The sequence below is a fragment of the Euprymna scolopes genome, chromosome 2, assembly GCF_053919585.1.
Source record: "Euprymna scolopes isolate OS-2025 chromosome 2, ASM5391958v1, whole genome shotgun sequence".
In the NCBI taxonomy this organism is placed as follows: domain Eukaryota; kingdom Metazoa; phylum Mollusca; class Cephalopoda; order Sepiida; family Sepiolidae; genus Euprymna; species Euprymna scolopes.
The window spans coordinates 72234233-72249528 of NC_136483.1; the positions used below are offsets into that span (position 1 = coordinate 72234233).

Consider the following 15296-nt stretch of genomic DNA (forward strand, 5'->3'; position numbering starts at 1 on the left):
TACTAGTAGAACATTACATTTTCACATGGTTGGTGACATTTATTGAATCTGTTTTTATAAATATTTGTTTAATTTTCGATTTTTATTGAGGCTCTAATAAGACCACCATTTTGTTTTTTATTCCAACTCGACAGTCTTTGAGTATTTATAGAAACACTTTATAAGTATTTGTTGACATTGGATTTGAAGACAACCAGGTAATAGTTAGCAGAGAAGCAGTCTTTATCAAAGAAAATAAGATGATAAAATTGATGTTATTTAATTCTCTAATAATGACTTTTTCAATATTTTAGTTTTTATTTTTGTCGCTATCCAGAATGCCCCTTTTTTTGGTGGGGGGGGGCTGGATTTTCCCCATATTAAAAACCAACTTTGTGTCTAACTCTGCCCTAGTGGGGAGGCAAGTAAATAGGAATAATGACTTTTTCATAGGAAATATTTTCTGCTAAGTATGTCAGGTAACTTCTATGTAATTTGACAATGAAATGTTGTTTTTTTTTAAGCTTTTTCCATTCTTTCAAAGAAATGATTCAATGAAATTATCAATACAAGAATATCCAGAGTCTTAGCTTGATTGATTAATTTCAATATTCCCGAAAATTAGCATCCACTATTTTACAATTACGACAAGTCTTTATTTTGTGAGTCTTTTTAATCAAATTTTCAGGCTATTTTTTTTTCCCCCATTAATTATGATATCAGCATGAGAATGAGACATTTGCTAATCCCATCAATTGTGTCTGACAACAAATCAAGATGATTTGCCATAATCCACGTCTGTTATTTTGTTGTGACTTGAACTTCTTGCTCATTCAAGTTTGAACCCTACACCCAGCTTTAAATAAGCAAATGTCTGCAGAGTGTAATCTAGGCATGTGATAAAAAAGAAAAGAGCAAGCAAGCATGACTTCTGCAACATGAAAGAACTCTCCATTGGGAGATCAAACCAATGAGCCAGGGTTGTTATACATAATGACAACTGATACTGGTTCTTGTGGGATCCAATTTACCAACACGGTCTCTTTGAGTTAGCTATGATGAATAGAATCAAAAGCTTTGGAGAAATAGACGCATACAATCACAATTAAATTTTTTTATCAATTATGCAATCGTGGTTTGAATTGCTAAATGTTGATCTGTTTTCGTTTGCAACCATTTTTGTTTTTATGGATAACTTGGTCAGCGCAAGGTAAATGTAATTAAATTAAAGCAGGTTGAATACTATTGTAATGAGTGTTATATTTTATTTTTCATAAGAGTTGAAACTTTCTGTAATTTAGCATAGGGGTTGCACATTTGTATCATTTTATGTAAGAGTTGCACTTTTGTCATTTTGTGTAAGAGTTGCACTTTTGTCATTTTGTGTAAGAGTTGCACTTTTGTCATTTTGTGTAAGAGTTGCACTTTTGTGTCATTTTGTGTAAGAGTTGCACTTTTGTGTCATTTTGTGTAAGAGTTGCACTTTTGTGTCATTTTGTGTAAGAGTTGCACTTTTGTGTCATTTTGTGTAAGAGTTGCACTTTTGTGTCATTTTGTGTAAGAGTTGCACTTTTGTGTCATTTTGTGTAAGAGTTGCACTTTTGTGTCATTTTGTGTAAGAGTTGCACTTTTGTGTCATTTTGTGTAAGAGTTGCACTTTAGTGTCATTTTGTCTATGAGTTGCACTTTAGTGTCATTTGGCACAGGAAATGCACTTTTATGTCATTTGGCACAGGAGTTGTACTTTTATGTCATTTGGCACAGGAGTTGTACATTTTTTGTGCCATTTGGCACAGAAGTTGCATTTTTGTGCCATTTGGCACAGGAACTGCATTTTAGTGCTATTTGGCACAGGTGCTGCACTTTGTGCTATTTGGCAAAGGTGTCTCACTTTTGTGCTATTTGGCAAAGGTGTCTCACTTTTGTGCTATTTGGCACAGGTGTCTCATTTTTGTTCTATTTGGCACAGGCGTCTAAGTTTTGCGTCATGTGGCACAGGCGTCTCAGTTTTGCGTCATGTGGCACAGGCGTCTCAGTTTTGCGTCATGTGGCACAGGCGTCTCAGTTTTGCGTCATGTGGCACAGGCGTCTCAGTTTTGCGTCATGTGGCACAAGCGTCTCAGTTTTGCGTCATGTGGCACAGGCGTCTCACTTTTGTGTCATGTGGCACAGGCGTCACACTTTTGTGTCATGTGGCACAGGAAAGTGAGTATCTCCATGAATTTCTTTCATTTACATTAATTTTGATGTTTTATTGTATGAAGTTATCTATGACTGAGCCATTCCAAGTCATCCTCAGTCTTTCTTTTTACTTTAGTTATTTTCAACTGAGATATGTATATATCTATTTATTAAACCAGAGCTTAGTTCAATATGTCCATACTCCCATTAAGTTGTTTCATTTAATTAAGATATGACAATTGTCAAACATAAATGGACCATACCTTCTTTATGTTGACTACTTTTACTACTACTCTCTGTCAATTCATGATTTAACAAAAAGACAATTTACCTCAAATTCATTAATATGTTTTTTTTTCTAATAATTTGTAAGGTGTAATTTCTACAACTTTTAGGGGTTGATATGTCATAAAACAAAATATGAATAAACTTTTGAAGAACTTGAAGCATAGTATTTAACTTGAATTCAGTATTTAATGACCTGGAAAGGGTTGGTATGCTGTAAAACAAAACAATTTTAATAGTGAGTAAATGAATCTTTCCATATGAAAGAAAATATAAAAAAGACTCTAATAATTGAATTGAAAAGAAAAACAACAAACTTACTGAGGATATTATTTTGTTCAACCAAAATCTTAAAACATCTTTAATATCTAAAAGATTTTATTGTTGCAAGTTGGTTTTGAACTAGAGACCTCCTGATTAAAGTATCATGACTCACTATCAGAAATTTTTTAGCCAAATTCTGGAATCTGCACAGAATTTTGAACAAAACCCTTTATTTAATCCACGGGGGTAGTAATGTAGGTTACACTCATATGGAGATTGAATGTTCAATCCTCAATGCGGGCGACACTCAAAATACAAGTGTAAATTATTTAGGATTTCTACCCAGTCATGGCTGACGGAATGAGCATGCTACTCCTGTGGAATAAATAAAGGGTTTCATTCAAAATTTCATGCAGATTTCCGAGTTTGACAAGATGCACCTGAAGAAGGTCAGAGATTACATTAACCGAAACATTGTGAAAAAAATACTGAAGATGAGAACAGTAGTCTGAATAATACATTAAAATATACTTGTTGAATTTTTAGCTGGGAGTTCAGTAAGTTTAACAGAAAAAGCATTTGCTGCTTTATTTGTTGTCTGGTTTTAAACAAAGATAATCCCATTTACCAATGCCTGTCCAGAATTTTAAACAAGGATGATCATTTTAATTTTGTATAGCAAACTGGATTTGGCATTAAATAGCTTCAAAAGAGTTGACATATCGTAAAACAAAACAATCAACAGCTAACCAAACATAGCAAACACTCTTACATCTCACTTTAAAAATTAAAAAGAAAGTTTATAAACATGTTTTCTTTTAATAATCTGAGGATTTTTGCTGTTCACTCGATACAGTAATCCAAAGTTTATAAGAAATTAAACATATTAAAAGGTTGTGTCATTGTTGATAATCTCAGACTCAAATTAAAATTGATATTTTACTGTATTCAAGATCTGTGGCTCGGTTATGATTTCTATCTGTTTGAAAAAGTGATGTCTACTTGATGGAACCCCATAACGTAGTGAATATAACAATTAGGAGAACAAAACATTGTACACAGATTTGGTGACAAACAATCTAATAGAATAATAAAAACAGAAAAAAGCGAAAGAATGTAGTGATAAATGGAAAATAAATGATGTAATACAAGTGTTTTTCAATATATATGTATAGGTGAAACGTTACTTTCATGTGGGGACATCATGTTCTTTGGGAATTATACCCCAAATTGAACAATGTTAGATGTCTCAAATTGTTGATAATATTCTCTTACAATTCATAAAAGTTCATATCCATATATAGGGAATATTATTGACATATATATATAGATAGGAAATTTTATTAATTGTGAGGGAATATTATTGGTGTATGTGTATATATATATATTAGCAGGAATACCCGGCATTGTCTGGATCCACATGAAGTTCTGTTTGGATACATCTGTTATACTAAGAATATTGAGCACTTTTTCATTATTATGTCAACTCCATCATGGGCAACATCAGTACCTCCCACAACTATTTAAAAAATTTAAGAATGGATAAAAACACGAAAATGTAATCATCCAAAAAAGAAGTATGTGACAACCTCCGCATCAGATATTTCGGCAGAAGGGATACGAAGAGAAGAAGCTATTCTCCATATATTGAGCACTTTTTGATACCTGTGTACTCGACTGTCCCCTCCTGAATAAATCAAAACAACTTTTCTTTCAATCAAAATAGCAGGGAGTGCCCATGCGATCGGAAAAAAAAATGAGGCTTGAACGTGAAATGCGAAAAGAGTGGAAGAATGCAAAAACTTATAGACAAACGCTTTTACCCACACGGCCACGAGTGCTTATGACGTCATGACATAGTTTTAGTTTAATACATGTGCGTGACTTGCGAAAGAAGCAACACAAAAAAACAGACCCATCTTCCAAAAAGTGGTCCAGTTGACCACCACAGAATGATTCTTTTTTTCTAATTTTAACATATGCATCCAGGGCATTACCTTTTCAGATCGTACTGGTTTCAACACAGATGCGGATGACAAAAGTTTTTAGCAGACATACAAACACACACAAACAGGTCCCCTTTATATAATGTCAATATGGGTAATTGTCCAAATTGTTTTTCTCACACACCCTTTACACTTACATATTTGTAGAGTTCTGATGCTGTTTACTCTATGTCACACTTTTTCTCCAACTAAATATGTTTTCTTCCTGGTGCCTTTTCATTTTCAAGGTGCATATGGTTTCATTTGGGGCTGCTGACTTTTATACCATGGTTAACTATTGCTGCTACAATCTTACACATATGGAATAATGTTAGATATTGACCATGAAATGCTGAAAAATGTGCTTATCGACGATTATTATGATTGTTATTAATATTTGTAAAAATAGAATGTCTGAAAGAATGGTATCATAGTGAAATAAATATTTACAGATACAATTATTTTTGTTAAGATGTTTTAATAGGAAAGAATGTTAGAACAAAAAACAATAATTTAAAAATAGGTTTGACCTCTACTGTCTGATGTAGAGATCACTTAAAATGACGTAGACTTTACGGTAGAGCTTGAAAGACATGTACCATTGAGTCGGGAGACAGAGAGAGCAGACCGAGTTGGTAGCCAGAGGGAGGAAGTCTTTAGATCGTGATGGCTCCAAGTCGAGGGGGATCAGAAATGGCAATAGTCGAGGATCAGTGCTGCAGCTTCCCTGTGGAGCAAACATCCAGAATAAAGCTGCTATAAATATTACAAAGACTTCGAGTTGTATGAATCTTCATTTGCAGATTTTTCAAAGATCCGTCAAATAAAAACCAAAGATAGACCAGGTATGTTTCTCCATTGGCTGATGTAAAACCCCAGACTGTTATTTGTCCCTTTCTGTTGTAAATCTTACATGTCTGTTGTTAAACTGTATCAATATATCAACGCTGTCGTAAGTGTTATACATACATCAATTCAATTAACAATAAATGAACTCTATTGAACGATTTAGTGTGACACACATATACACTCTCATACAATTTAACTATTAGAAGACACATGCATACATCATATATACACTCTGTATACACACATTCATTAAAAGAACATTTTGTTCCACTAGACGATACATGAATTTAGGCACACACACACACACACACACACACACACACACACACACACACACACACACACACACACATAACAATAATCATGTTGACACAGCAGTTCTCATTAGATCATCGGAGTTAAGTGACGTTAAGTTTGGTTAGTATCAGATGAGTGACCATTTGGGAATGCCAAGTGTTGTATATAGTAAGACAGCAACATCTTCCTGCAAAAATAAAACTGTTGTTAAAATTATCTCGCCTGAGTGATGATGTACATGAGACTGGGGACCATTTGTGAATTTGATATTCCCTAGAAACTTCTGTCAGATATTAATAGTTTGTTTTATATAAATAATTTCTTGATTTTTGTTACAGATCAAGACGTATACATTATCAACTGACAAATGCAACAATTGTCTTAATGAAATTTTCAAACTTCTTAATTGTCTCACATTCCAAATATACCCTCATAGATTCTAGAAAAACAAAAATAAAACTTTTTCCTTTTACTCTTAATCATGCCAAACAAGTCATCTGAATGTAAGAGGCTACTATTTGGGATCACATCTACAGAGCCACTATGTAGGGAATTAAAAAGTGAGATTCTGTTTGCATTACATTTAAATTTCATAAGTTATGTGGTGAAATGGAAAAAACAGAATATCCATCTAATAGATCAAGTTTGGCAAAAAAGTGGTTGAAAATCCCGCTAATAAAAACCCAGTCTCGTAGTAATAATAGAAAGCTGAGAAATAGATAATAAATGTATTACAGGTATCCAGAAAGGAAATCTCAAAGTAGCATAATAAAGTTTTAATGCACAAAGACAAATGGAAGAGCAAAAAATTGGAGAATAGTTAGAAAGAAAATAACATTTCAGCAAAACTAGAAGTCAATGTATAAACTAGAAACAGTTAAGAGTGAATTTGTCCCCAATTAAAAAGGTACATTACAAAATATGACAAAACCTAAACTCAAGCAAAAAAAACTATTTCTAGCAAATGTTATACATTAGATTTATTTTTTTTTAGTTTTGTTTTTGTTTGCATTTATTTTCTTAATTTATCTATATATTAATAGGATAGTGTGTGTTTATTTATTTTGTGTGTCATGTTTATATCCAAGTAACTGTCATTTAATTATTATGGACTTTTATTTCTTGTAATAAATAATTTTACCAAGAATTCTTCATAAGTTTTGGTTTCGGTTTCAGTTATAGCTGAAGGAACTCAAGTTATATATATACATATATTTTTTTCTTCATAAGTTTTGGTTTCAGTTTAAATTCAAGCTGATGCACCCAAGTCATATGAATATATTTTGTTTTTGAAATCAAAACTTTAAATAAAAATCGATAGAACATTAACTCCATAATAATATATATGAAATCTACAAGAATTAAAATATCATATTTAAGCATGCTTTATGACCGGGCTACGCCGGGCGTCCCTGCTAGCTTAGATAAATACTTTTGCAGTTTTAACAAAAGAGCTACAATAATATCAGAGCATCTCCATTTACGCTGAACATCTACAGAATGCCAACATCAATATATTACATATGAATGAGTCCCCTATGGAATTTCCACAGGTCCTGCTAGGAAATAATCATTTTTATTGCTTGAACAAAATATGTTACTCTTGTATTTTGCAGCATTGCAAAGTTTTTCTTCTTCACTGTATTGTTAACATATTTACAAGTTGTTTTTCTTGATATTCCTTAATTTCATAATTTGGTTGTTATTTTTATCACATCATTCTTGCATTCATCCCAAATCCCATGTAAAAATTTCATGGATGAAGATGATCTAAAATCTTTTGAGAAAATTTGAGTATTAAATATTAGAATTAAACAAATGAAAAGCAAATTTATGGTAATTCTGACCATGCAAGAGAAAATGACATTTGTAACATAACAAAATTACTTGTATGTTCTACTCTGAAGATAGTATTTCTTGCTTAATAAATAATTACTTTGAATTATTCAAACTACTATTCACATCTTGGTTGTTATATTAATGACTTTTTGAACGATTTACCCTTCTCTTTGTGCATCTTTTTCAGATGTACCTCATTTGGAACTCTTCAACTTGTACAGAATTTTAAACTAAACCCTTTAATACATTCGGATGGATTGTTTGGATTATATCAACCATGACTGGATAGAAATCTTGTATAGGTTGTCAAATTCTACATAGATTTCCAAGTTTGAAAAAATGCACTTGATGACTGTTGGAGGTTGCATCAGTTAAAACATGAATATGATAACCAAGATGAGAATAATAGTCCAAATAATTCAAATAGTACAAATTATCAATCCTTATCTAAAAAATTTTGAAACATTCAAACTGATCTATGATATTTTTAATTTTAAAACTTCAAGAATTTTGTTTTTTTAATCTAGAATAATTCAAAACAGATATTAGTTTAAGATGCACATAAAAACAAATGGTTCTTTCATTCTGTTTGATTTCTAAATGTTTTTATATTTTTTTTTTCACAGTTGCTACTCATGAGATGACAAAGCATAAAGTTGCGGTGAAGATCGTTAACCGCACTAAGATAAAAAATCTTGATGTTGTTGGAAAAATTCGCAAAGAGATTCAGAATCTCAAACTCTTCCGACATCCACATATTATAAAATTGTAAGTAACATTTTCTGTTGGATTTTAAATGTTAAATTTTATTAAATGATGCATTTCATTTTACTTTTTAAATACACACACGATTAGTGGCCTCAGTAACAAGTGCAGATTCTGCCACACAAAAGTAAAGAGTGTTAGCCGCCTGACATCCAGTTTTAAGGTTATGCTAGAGGATGGCTACCATACAATGCGACACAATAGTCTTCACTGAACTATTTGTAAAAGTTGAATATTGAATGTAGTAGCAAGTTCTGAGAACATATACAGGAAAGAACAGTTGGAAATGACTACAATTCCTTCAGCTACATACCTAGAAACTAAGCTATTAAACCTGATATAGTGATATGGAACAAGGAGAAAGAAGCAACCTTATTAGAAGTTAGTGTTCCCAATTTTGATGGGTCAAATAAGAAATGTACGACATGAAAAGAAACTGGAATCTTAAGATCTTCATCATTCTGGTAATTATAGGAGCAACCAGATTCATAAAAAAGAATTTCAAAAACTATCTGGAAAATGTACTTAGTGAACCAAGTGCAGTTAAAGGGTTGCTTAGAATCTTAAAATGGTCTCTTGGTTGGAATTATGAAATGACTGGCACCCAGTAGGACGCCTCATTCCCAGAAAAAACAAAATAAGAAGACTGAAATATATATATATTTATTTACATTGTATATAGGCTGTATCTGCCTAGTGTTGTCCAGAAAACTTTTTAGTTTCATTTTTATTTCATTGTTATTTTTTTTTTTTACAAAAACAAAATTATTATTTATTTTTTAAAATAGGATTTTGGAAGTTAAATTTAATTATTAATGAAACCAAATTGTTATAACACTATAACTAGTAATATTAAATGTAATAATATTGTTCGAATCTCTATTTATAAAGTTACTAGACTTTCCTTTTAACTATTAACAAAAGATTAAAATGGCTGACTTGTTTACAAATAAACCAAAATGCATTTTGTAATTAAATATTTTTTAAAAATAGGATTTTTAAACTTCTGTTTGATTTTAATAAATAATCCATTAATAGTAAAACAAAAAATAATTCAATATGTAATTATCAAAGACACATTAACACAAGAAGCACACATACACATTTGAAATATCTCATTGTGTTATTAATGAAACTAACAAAACTAAAATATTAAACTGTCAATCCCAAATTGGAATTACTAAAGGAATTAATACAAGAACCACATTGTTCTGTATTGAGAACGCCGTAATCAATCCATAAAGATAAAACAAAATAATTCCAACAAGGTGTGAGTCATTTCCAACTGTTATCCCAGTCTTTTAAACCAAAAATAAATAAAAAAATGGAAATATGTTTTTCTTCTCGTAACATTATCTGGACATTTAAATAATTTAAAGTTTTTTTATTTCACAAAGTGTGGAGGTTATTGTTATTTGTTTTTACTGGCTTGCTCTGGACACTTTCTAATTTCATTCTTACATATATGTCAATGCTTTAACTCTAATATCCAACATATTGATATGTCCGAGCATCAAATTCCTACCAACGAGTCCTTACTCAACAGAGAAAGAGGTGCTTTGTGTAAAAAATACTATCATTGCAAATCAATAAACAATCATCTTGGTTTAGCATCAAGTAAAATTTTGGGTTGAAATTTGAATATGGAAATATTCTTTGTCTCCAACTGCTTGTACCATCACTCAGTACTTCACCTGTAACTTCCATGAGTGATCTCTCTAATCATCTGCAAGCTCTCCTTTCTCAAAAGGAGTCATAATATTCCTGTCTGCATACCAAAAGCCACAAAGATCTGCGTGTTAGAAGCTTTTGTCTTTGCCATAGAATCTGTTCCCACTAAAAACTCTATCAATTTTTGGAAAAGTCTCTTAGTTTTTTCTCTAATAGCCCTGGGTGTCCATCCAATAACATCAAAGACATCATTGCTCCGTTATGTGAAAGTCAACATTTGCATTTTGGAATCTCTAGATTGACACTCAGACAGACTCGATATTGACCCAAACCTTTGCCAATGCAAGCCTACAGATTTGAGGAGGGCTATCAATATAAAATTGGCTCAGGGAGACGTTTTCTCAGCCATTCAACTTGCTGTGTCGGATGATAACATTGCAACATCGAACAGTGTGGTACTAGAAGCATTAAAAGTAAAACATCTTCCACATCATCATCGAATATTAGGATTTTGTTCTCTCTTCATCAACTATTTGTACCAGGCAGCATGTTCTTATGATGATGTCTAAACAACCTTGAAGTCCTTTGTTCCAAGCAATAACAAAGGAATTCTTACTCTTGCCCAACTGCTTCTGCATCTTGAAATTTTAATTTTTTTGCAGTGTGCCATGTTACCAGGTTCTTGTTGACTTGAGGAGACTGGATTGCATGATTTGAGATTCAGCAACAGTCATCTGAAACATCAATTTTGATGTAGGTTAGCAGCAGGCCACCCTTCCTGTCTCTTGGTGGCCTTGGTCTTTGATTAAAACTGATGTTGCATTGCCAGCTTATGCCGCCTCTATCTGCAAAAGTCAAGATCTGATTGAGAATATTATACACAAAGGATCTGAATGGAAACAGAAGAGCTGGGGCATGATCAGGATGAAGACTAGAGTTTAATCCCTCAGAAAGTGTTATGACCATCTGACTTGCCTTCAAGCTTCAAGTTTGCCATACAACAGTGTGTGGCTAACATCCTTACCATCATCACATGTCAGGAGACGTAGTTGATGATGATTGCCTAAGATTCACCATTACTCTGCACACAGATGTGCAGCACCTTCAAGTGATGTTGTGGTCAGCCAGTTGTCATATATAAACTCCACACTTTTTTGTGTAGAAGGAGCGCCAGCAGATTTCCCAGGCATAGCACTCACAATGATATTGTCTAACGGACACGAGACATCAGTGGTTTTCTGTTGATTCTCAAACCAGTTGGCCTCATCAGTGACAGCAGACAGAATTGGCAACATACTATGGACATGCAGCAATGTCAGCAGAAAACTGCAAACAATATAAACATTCTGGTTTTCTCGACAGATTTATTTTCCAACTGATAACTGTGGAACAATTGGCTTCACCACGTGCGATTTCCTCTATAGCCTTAGTTTGTTAATGACATATCACACTAAGGACCATTGTGACTTGGCTTTACGAATGCCTTTCCATCATCATTATTAATGGAAATATCTTGAGCCTGCTATCAGCCTGCCAAGAGAGCAGGACATCTGATGAAACTTCCTGATACTTACATATTAGTTAAAAAAAAAAAAATTCTTATTAATTATTTGTCTCTCTTAAAATTGGTTTATGAATAAATGGAAGCAATTTATTTTAGAATTAAGATTAGTTAATTAAATACCTCATGTTTAAGGCGTATAATTGCTACTTTGATTCTGTTTTATGTATATTTAAGATACACATTATTGATTTTTACTTTTGTTTCTTTTATTTTTTTCTATTGTCAGGTATCAAGTGATCAGCACTCCAACTGACATTTTTATGGTAATGGAATATGTTTCAGGGGGGGAACTCTTTGATTACATTGTCAAACATGGCAAGGTGAGTTTTTGAAAACTTTCTTTTCACTTTCTTTTTCTATTTCCCTGTGTCCACAGAGTCATTCAAAAAGAAGAAACTGATTTCATGACAGAATTAATAAAAAAAAGCAATAGAAAATTCTAGCCAAATTGCACGTATTCCATTCACAATCAACTGTTATTTCTCACCTTACATTGGCCACTGCTTGTAGCATGTGAAAAGATCAATGCAATAAGAGAATTCCTTCCAAATGCATATCCACTGAGTTGATCGCTGTTGTTATTCAATATTTAAAGCATTTGAATCTGATGGGTAGTGGTGGCATATAAATGCAATCTTTTATGTATTTCTACACGCACAAAAAAAAACAAAACAAAACAAACACTTATAGTGAGGCCTGGTTATTTTACAGATCAATCACAAATTGTCTTGAATTGTAAAATTCCATCTGTTTCCTATTGTTTATTAATAAGCGCATGAATGAGGCATAGTTTCTAAGGAATAAAATGTAAATAAGCCAGATTGTTGATGGAGGGATTGCAAGCAACTCTGTTCCTGAACATCCATAGACTTCTCTCTAATGTATCCTCTTCTTTGTATTGTTTCCATAGAAAGCCTGCTTGCATCATTATGAGGGATGAAGAACTACATCTGCTTTACATCCTTATTTCATGCAAATTACCATCCCTAGAATGCATGTTGTGAATGTGTGTATTCATTGCACAGGCTGTGATCATTTCACTCGTTGTGCCGGTCCAAAGTTGCTCTTCATTTCAGTCAGTGTCACAACAAATGGAACTTTTCTTCCAAAGAAAAAAAATCACAATTCCAGTTTAAAAAACAATTGACAGAGGTTTATTTTTCTTTGACAGTTTAAATGGTACTTGTTTTCTTGAATAACAGACTTGCAAAATGAAAATTTTGCCCGACAAATGGAAATATAATTCCGTTTAACACAATCCTTTAGCTAAGAGCCCCAAGGACCCACCTTACTTGGAGAAGCACATTGGCCCAACTGACTGGTAGCCCTTAGAAAAATCAACTGCCTGTATCCTGCCCAGAAGGCCAACTCTAACTACCTCCTCTTCCCATCTTCTGGAATCTTTTCACCCCTGACCAAAAATCTTAGATTCCAGCTTTTGTTAATGGTTGCCATTCGATCACCCAAAAGCTGACTATTTGAGATATTTACTAAAAGTAAAAGTAAAAGTTAGACAGTGTTCATTCAAAAAGGTTTATCTGGAGCCCATCTAGGAACATTATTTTTATCAAATAGGTTGGTCTCAGCATAATTCCCTGTTTAAAGAAGCACTGATTTTATTTCAAACAAACAAAAAAAACATCTCTTGACATCAGAGATATTTTTAGTTTTCTGTGCCCCCCCCCCTTGTCCCCCTGGTCAGACATCTATCACCACAATGCCTGCCATTTGCATGTATCACTAAAACATGCAGGCTTATGCATGTTTACACATGTCACTTTTTTTACATACACATACATTGATATGTTACAATAGATTACAATGATTATCCGTTCACGGAAACAAAACATTCTACAAACCCAGGTGCAAAGTATGCAAACACATTAATACCAATGACATATTCATACCTCCAGGCATAAACATCCAACTTAACTCCCTCTCTCACCTGTGACACTCCCAATATAGTTTACCTAATATATTGCGGTCCTATATCCAGTGGTGAGGCCCCAGCTTGCAGGCTTTGGGGAGTGTGGAACCACCCTTTAATTGCCATTGCTCCCAGGTCCACTCTGACCTGGAGTGGTAGTTCCTGTTAGGGTTAAATAGAAACCGACTTGAAAACGACAAATATATTCTTTTTTTCTTCAAATTCGTTGGATTCGGCATTAAATAACCTGAAAAGGGTTGATATGCCGTAAAACAAAAACAACCAACCAACCTAATATATTGCACTAGATGCACTAAAGGTAACTATGTGGAGGAAACACACCGGAACATCCACCTACAACTCAACAACCACAAACAAACAATCAGGGACAAATCCACACACAAAGCATAGACAATATGAAATGCATCCTTATCGCTTCCAACTTTAGGACACAACAAAAAAGAAGACAATATGAAAAGAAACTCATTTTGAGACTCAACACCCACCAAGATTTGGGACCAATGAGTATTCATTTTATACAACCTAAACCGACCAAAAACATTTTCCTACAGGGCAGAGTGAGTATGCATGGTGGAAGAATAGCTTGGCGTTCCTCACTAGGAGTTTTACTTTTGTTTTCGCTAGTTTCCATGTATTTTGATTTATTTATTTATTTAATTCCATTTTCCGAGTATATGTACAAATATGCATAAATGCACAGGTGTATATGTGGGTGCATTACCCATTCCCCCTCACAAATCCTACATACTATAGTACCCCTCTTTGAAGATATACGAGATAAGGTTTATTATTATTATTATTATTATTATTTAACTCTTTGTTTAAGCATTGCAATATATGTAACTTTGAATTTTATTTCCAGCATCAATTGTTCTTAATCTCTGATTGCTCTAACTAATAATATATTATACCTCCCCTGTTTGGTTTTCATACATAAACAAAATTTCACAGTGTATAAAGATTATTTGATACTGGAGATATTCATAATCGTACCCTATTTCCAAAAGAGGGGAGATATAACATATGAGAAATATTTGGACTCGAGTCTCCCCTTGCTATTATTTCAGATTATTTGAAACCATAGCAGCAAGTTTTAGTCTCCCCTCCATCAAGGCCAGAGGTTTTGGGGAAATATATATATATATATATAAACAGCTATATGACGGTCTGTCTGTCTCCATAATTTCAAACTCTACCTCCTCCGAAACTAAGTCGCAGAGCGGCACTAGAGGCCTCAAACGATTGGATTTTTTAGGAGCCGTTCTTTTATGGATCTTTAGCCGGTTAAAATTGTTTTTAAGGAATCAAAAATGGGTCAAAATTGAAAAAAAATCATTAAACATTTTGTACATTCACCTTAGTTTATTTTTAATTTTTAATTGGTTTATATGCGTGTCACGTTGGAGCAATGGTAGCGTCACCAGCTTTGAATGTTACAGTTTTAGTTTTGATTCTAGCTGATGGCACCTAAATACTTTTTTTTTTACTTTTGAAATCATGACTCAATAATAATATATACAAAATATGCATAAATTAAAATATATTTAAGTGTATTTTACACTCAGGCAAAGCACCTCCTCCCAGCTAATATATGTATATATATATATATATATATATATATATATATATATATATAATCTCAATGAATATGTTAGTACCTGTCTATTTT

The 15296-nt window shown here is 33.1% G+C and overlaps 1 protein-coding gene across 1 annotated transcript in view; it reads left to right on the forward strand.

Annotated features, from left to right (window-relative positions):
- LOC145292228 (5'-AMP-activated protein kinase catalytic subunit alpha-2-like) overlaps positions 1-15296 on the forward strand; it is an 88899-nt gene that overhangs the window by 15250 nt on the left and 58353 nt on the right. Inside the window, exons 2-3 of the mRNA XM_080138554.1 lie at positions 8306-8447; positions 11906-11999. Coding sequence (XP_079994680.1) covers positions 8306-8447; positions 11906-11999 — 236 coding nt within the window. The remainder of the gene's footprint in view (positions 1-8305; positions 8448-11905; positions 12000-15296) is intronic.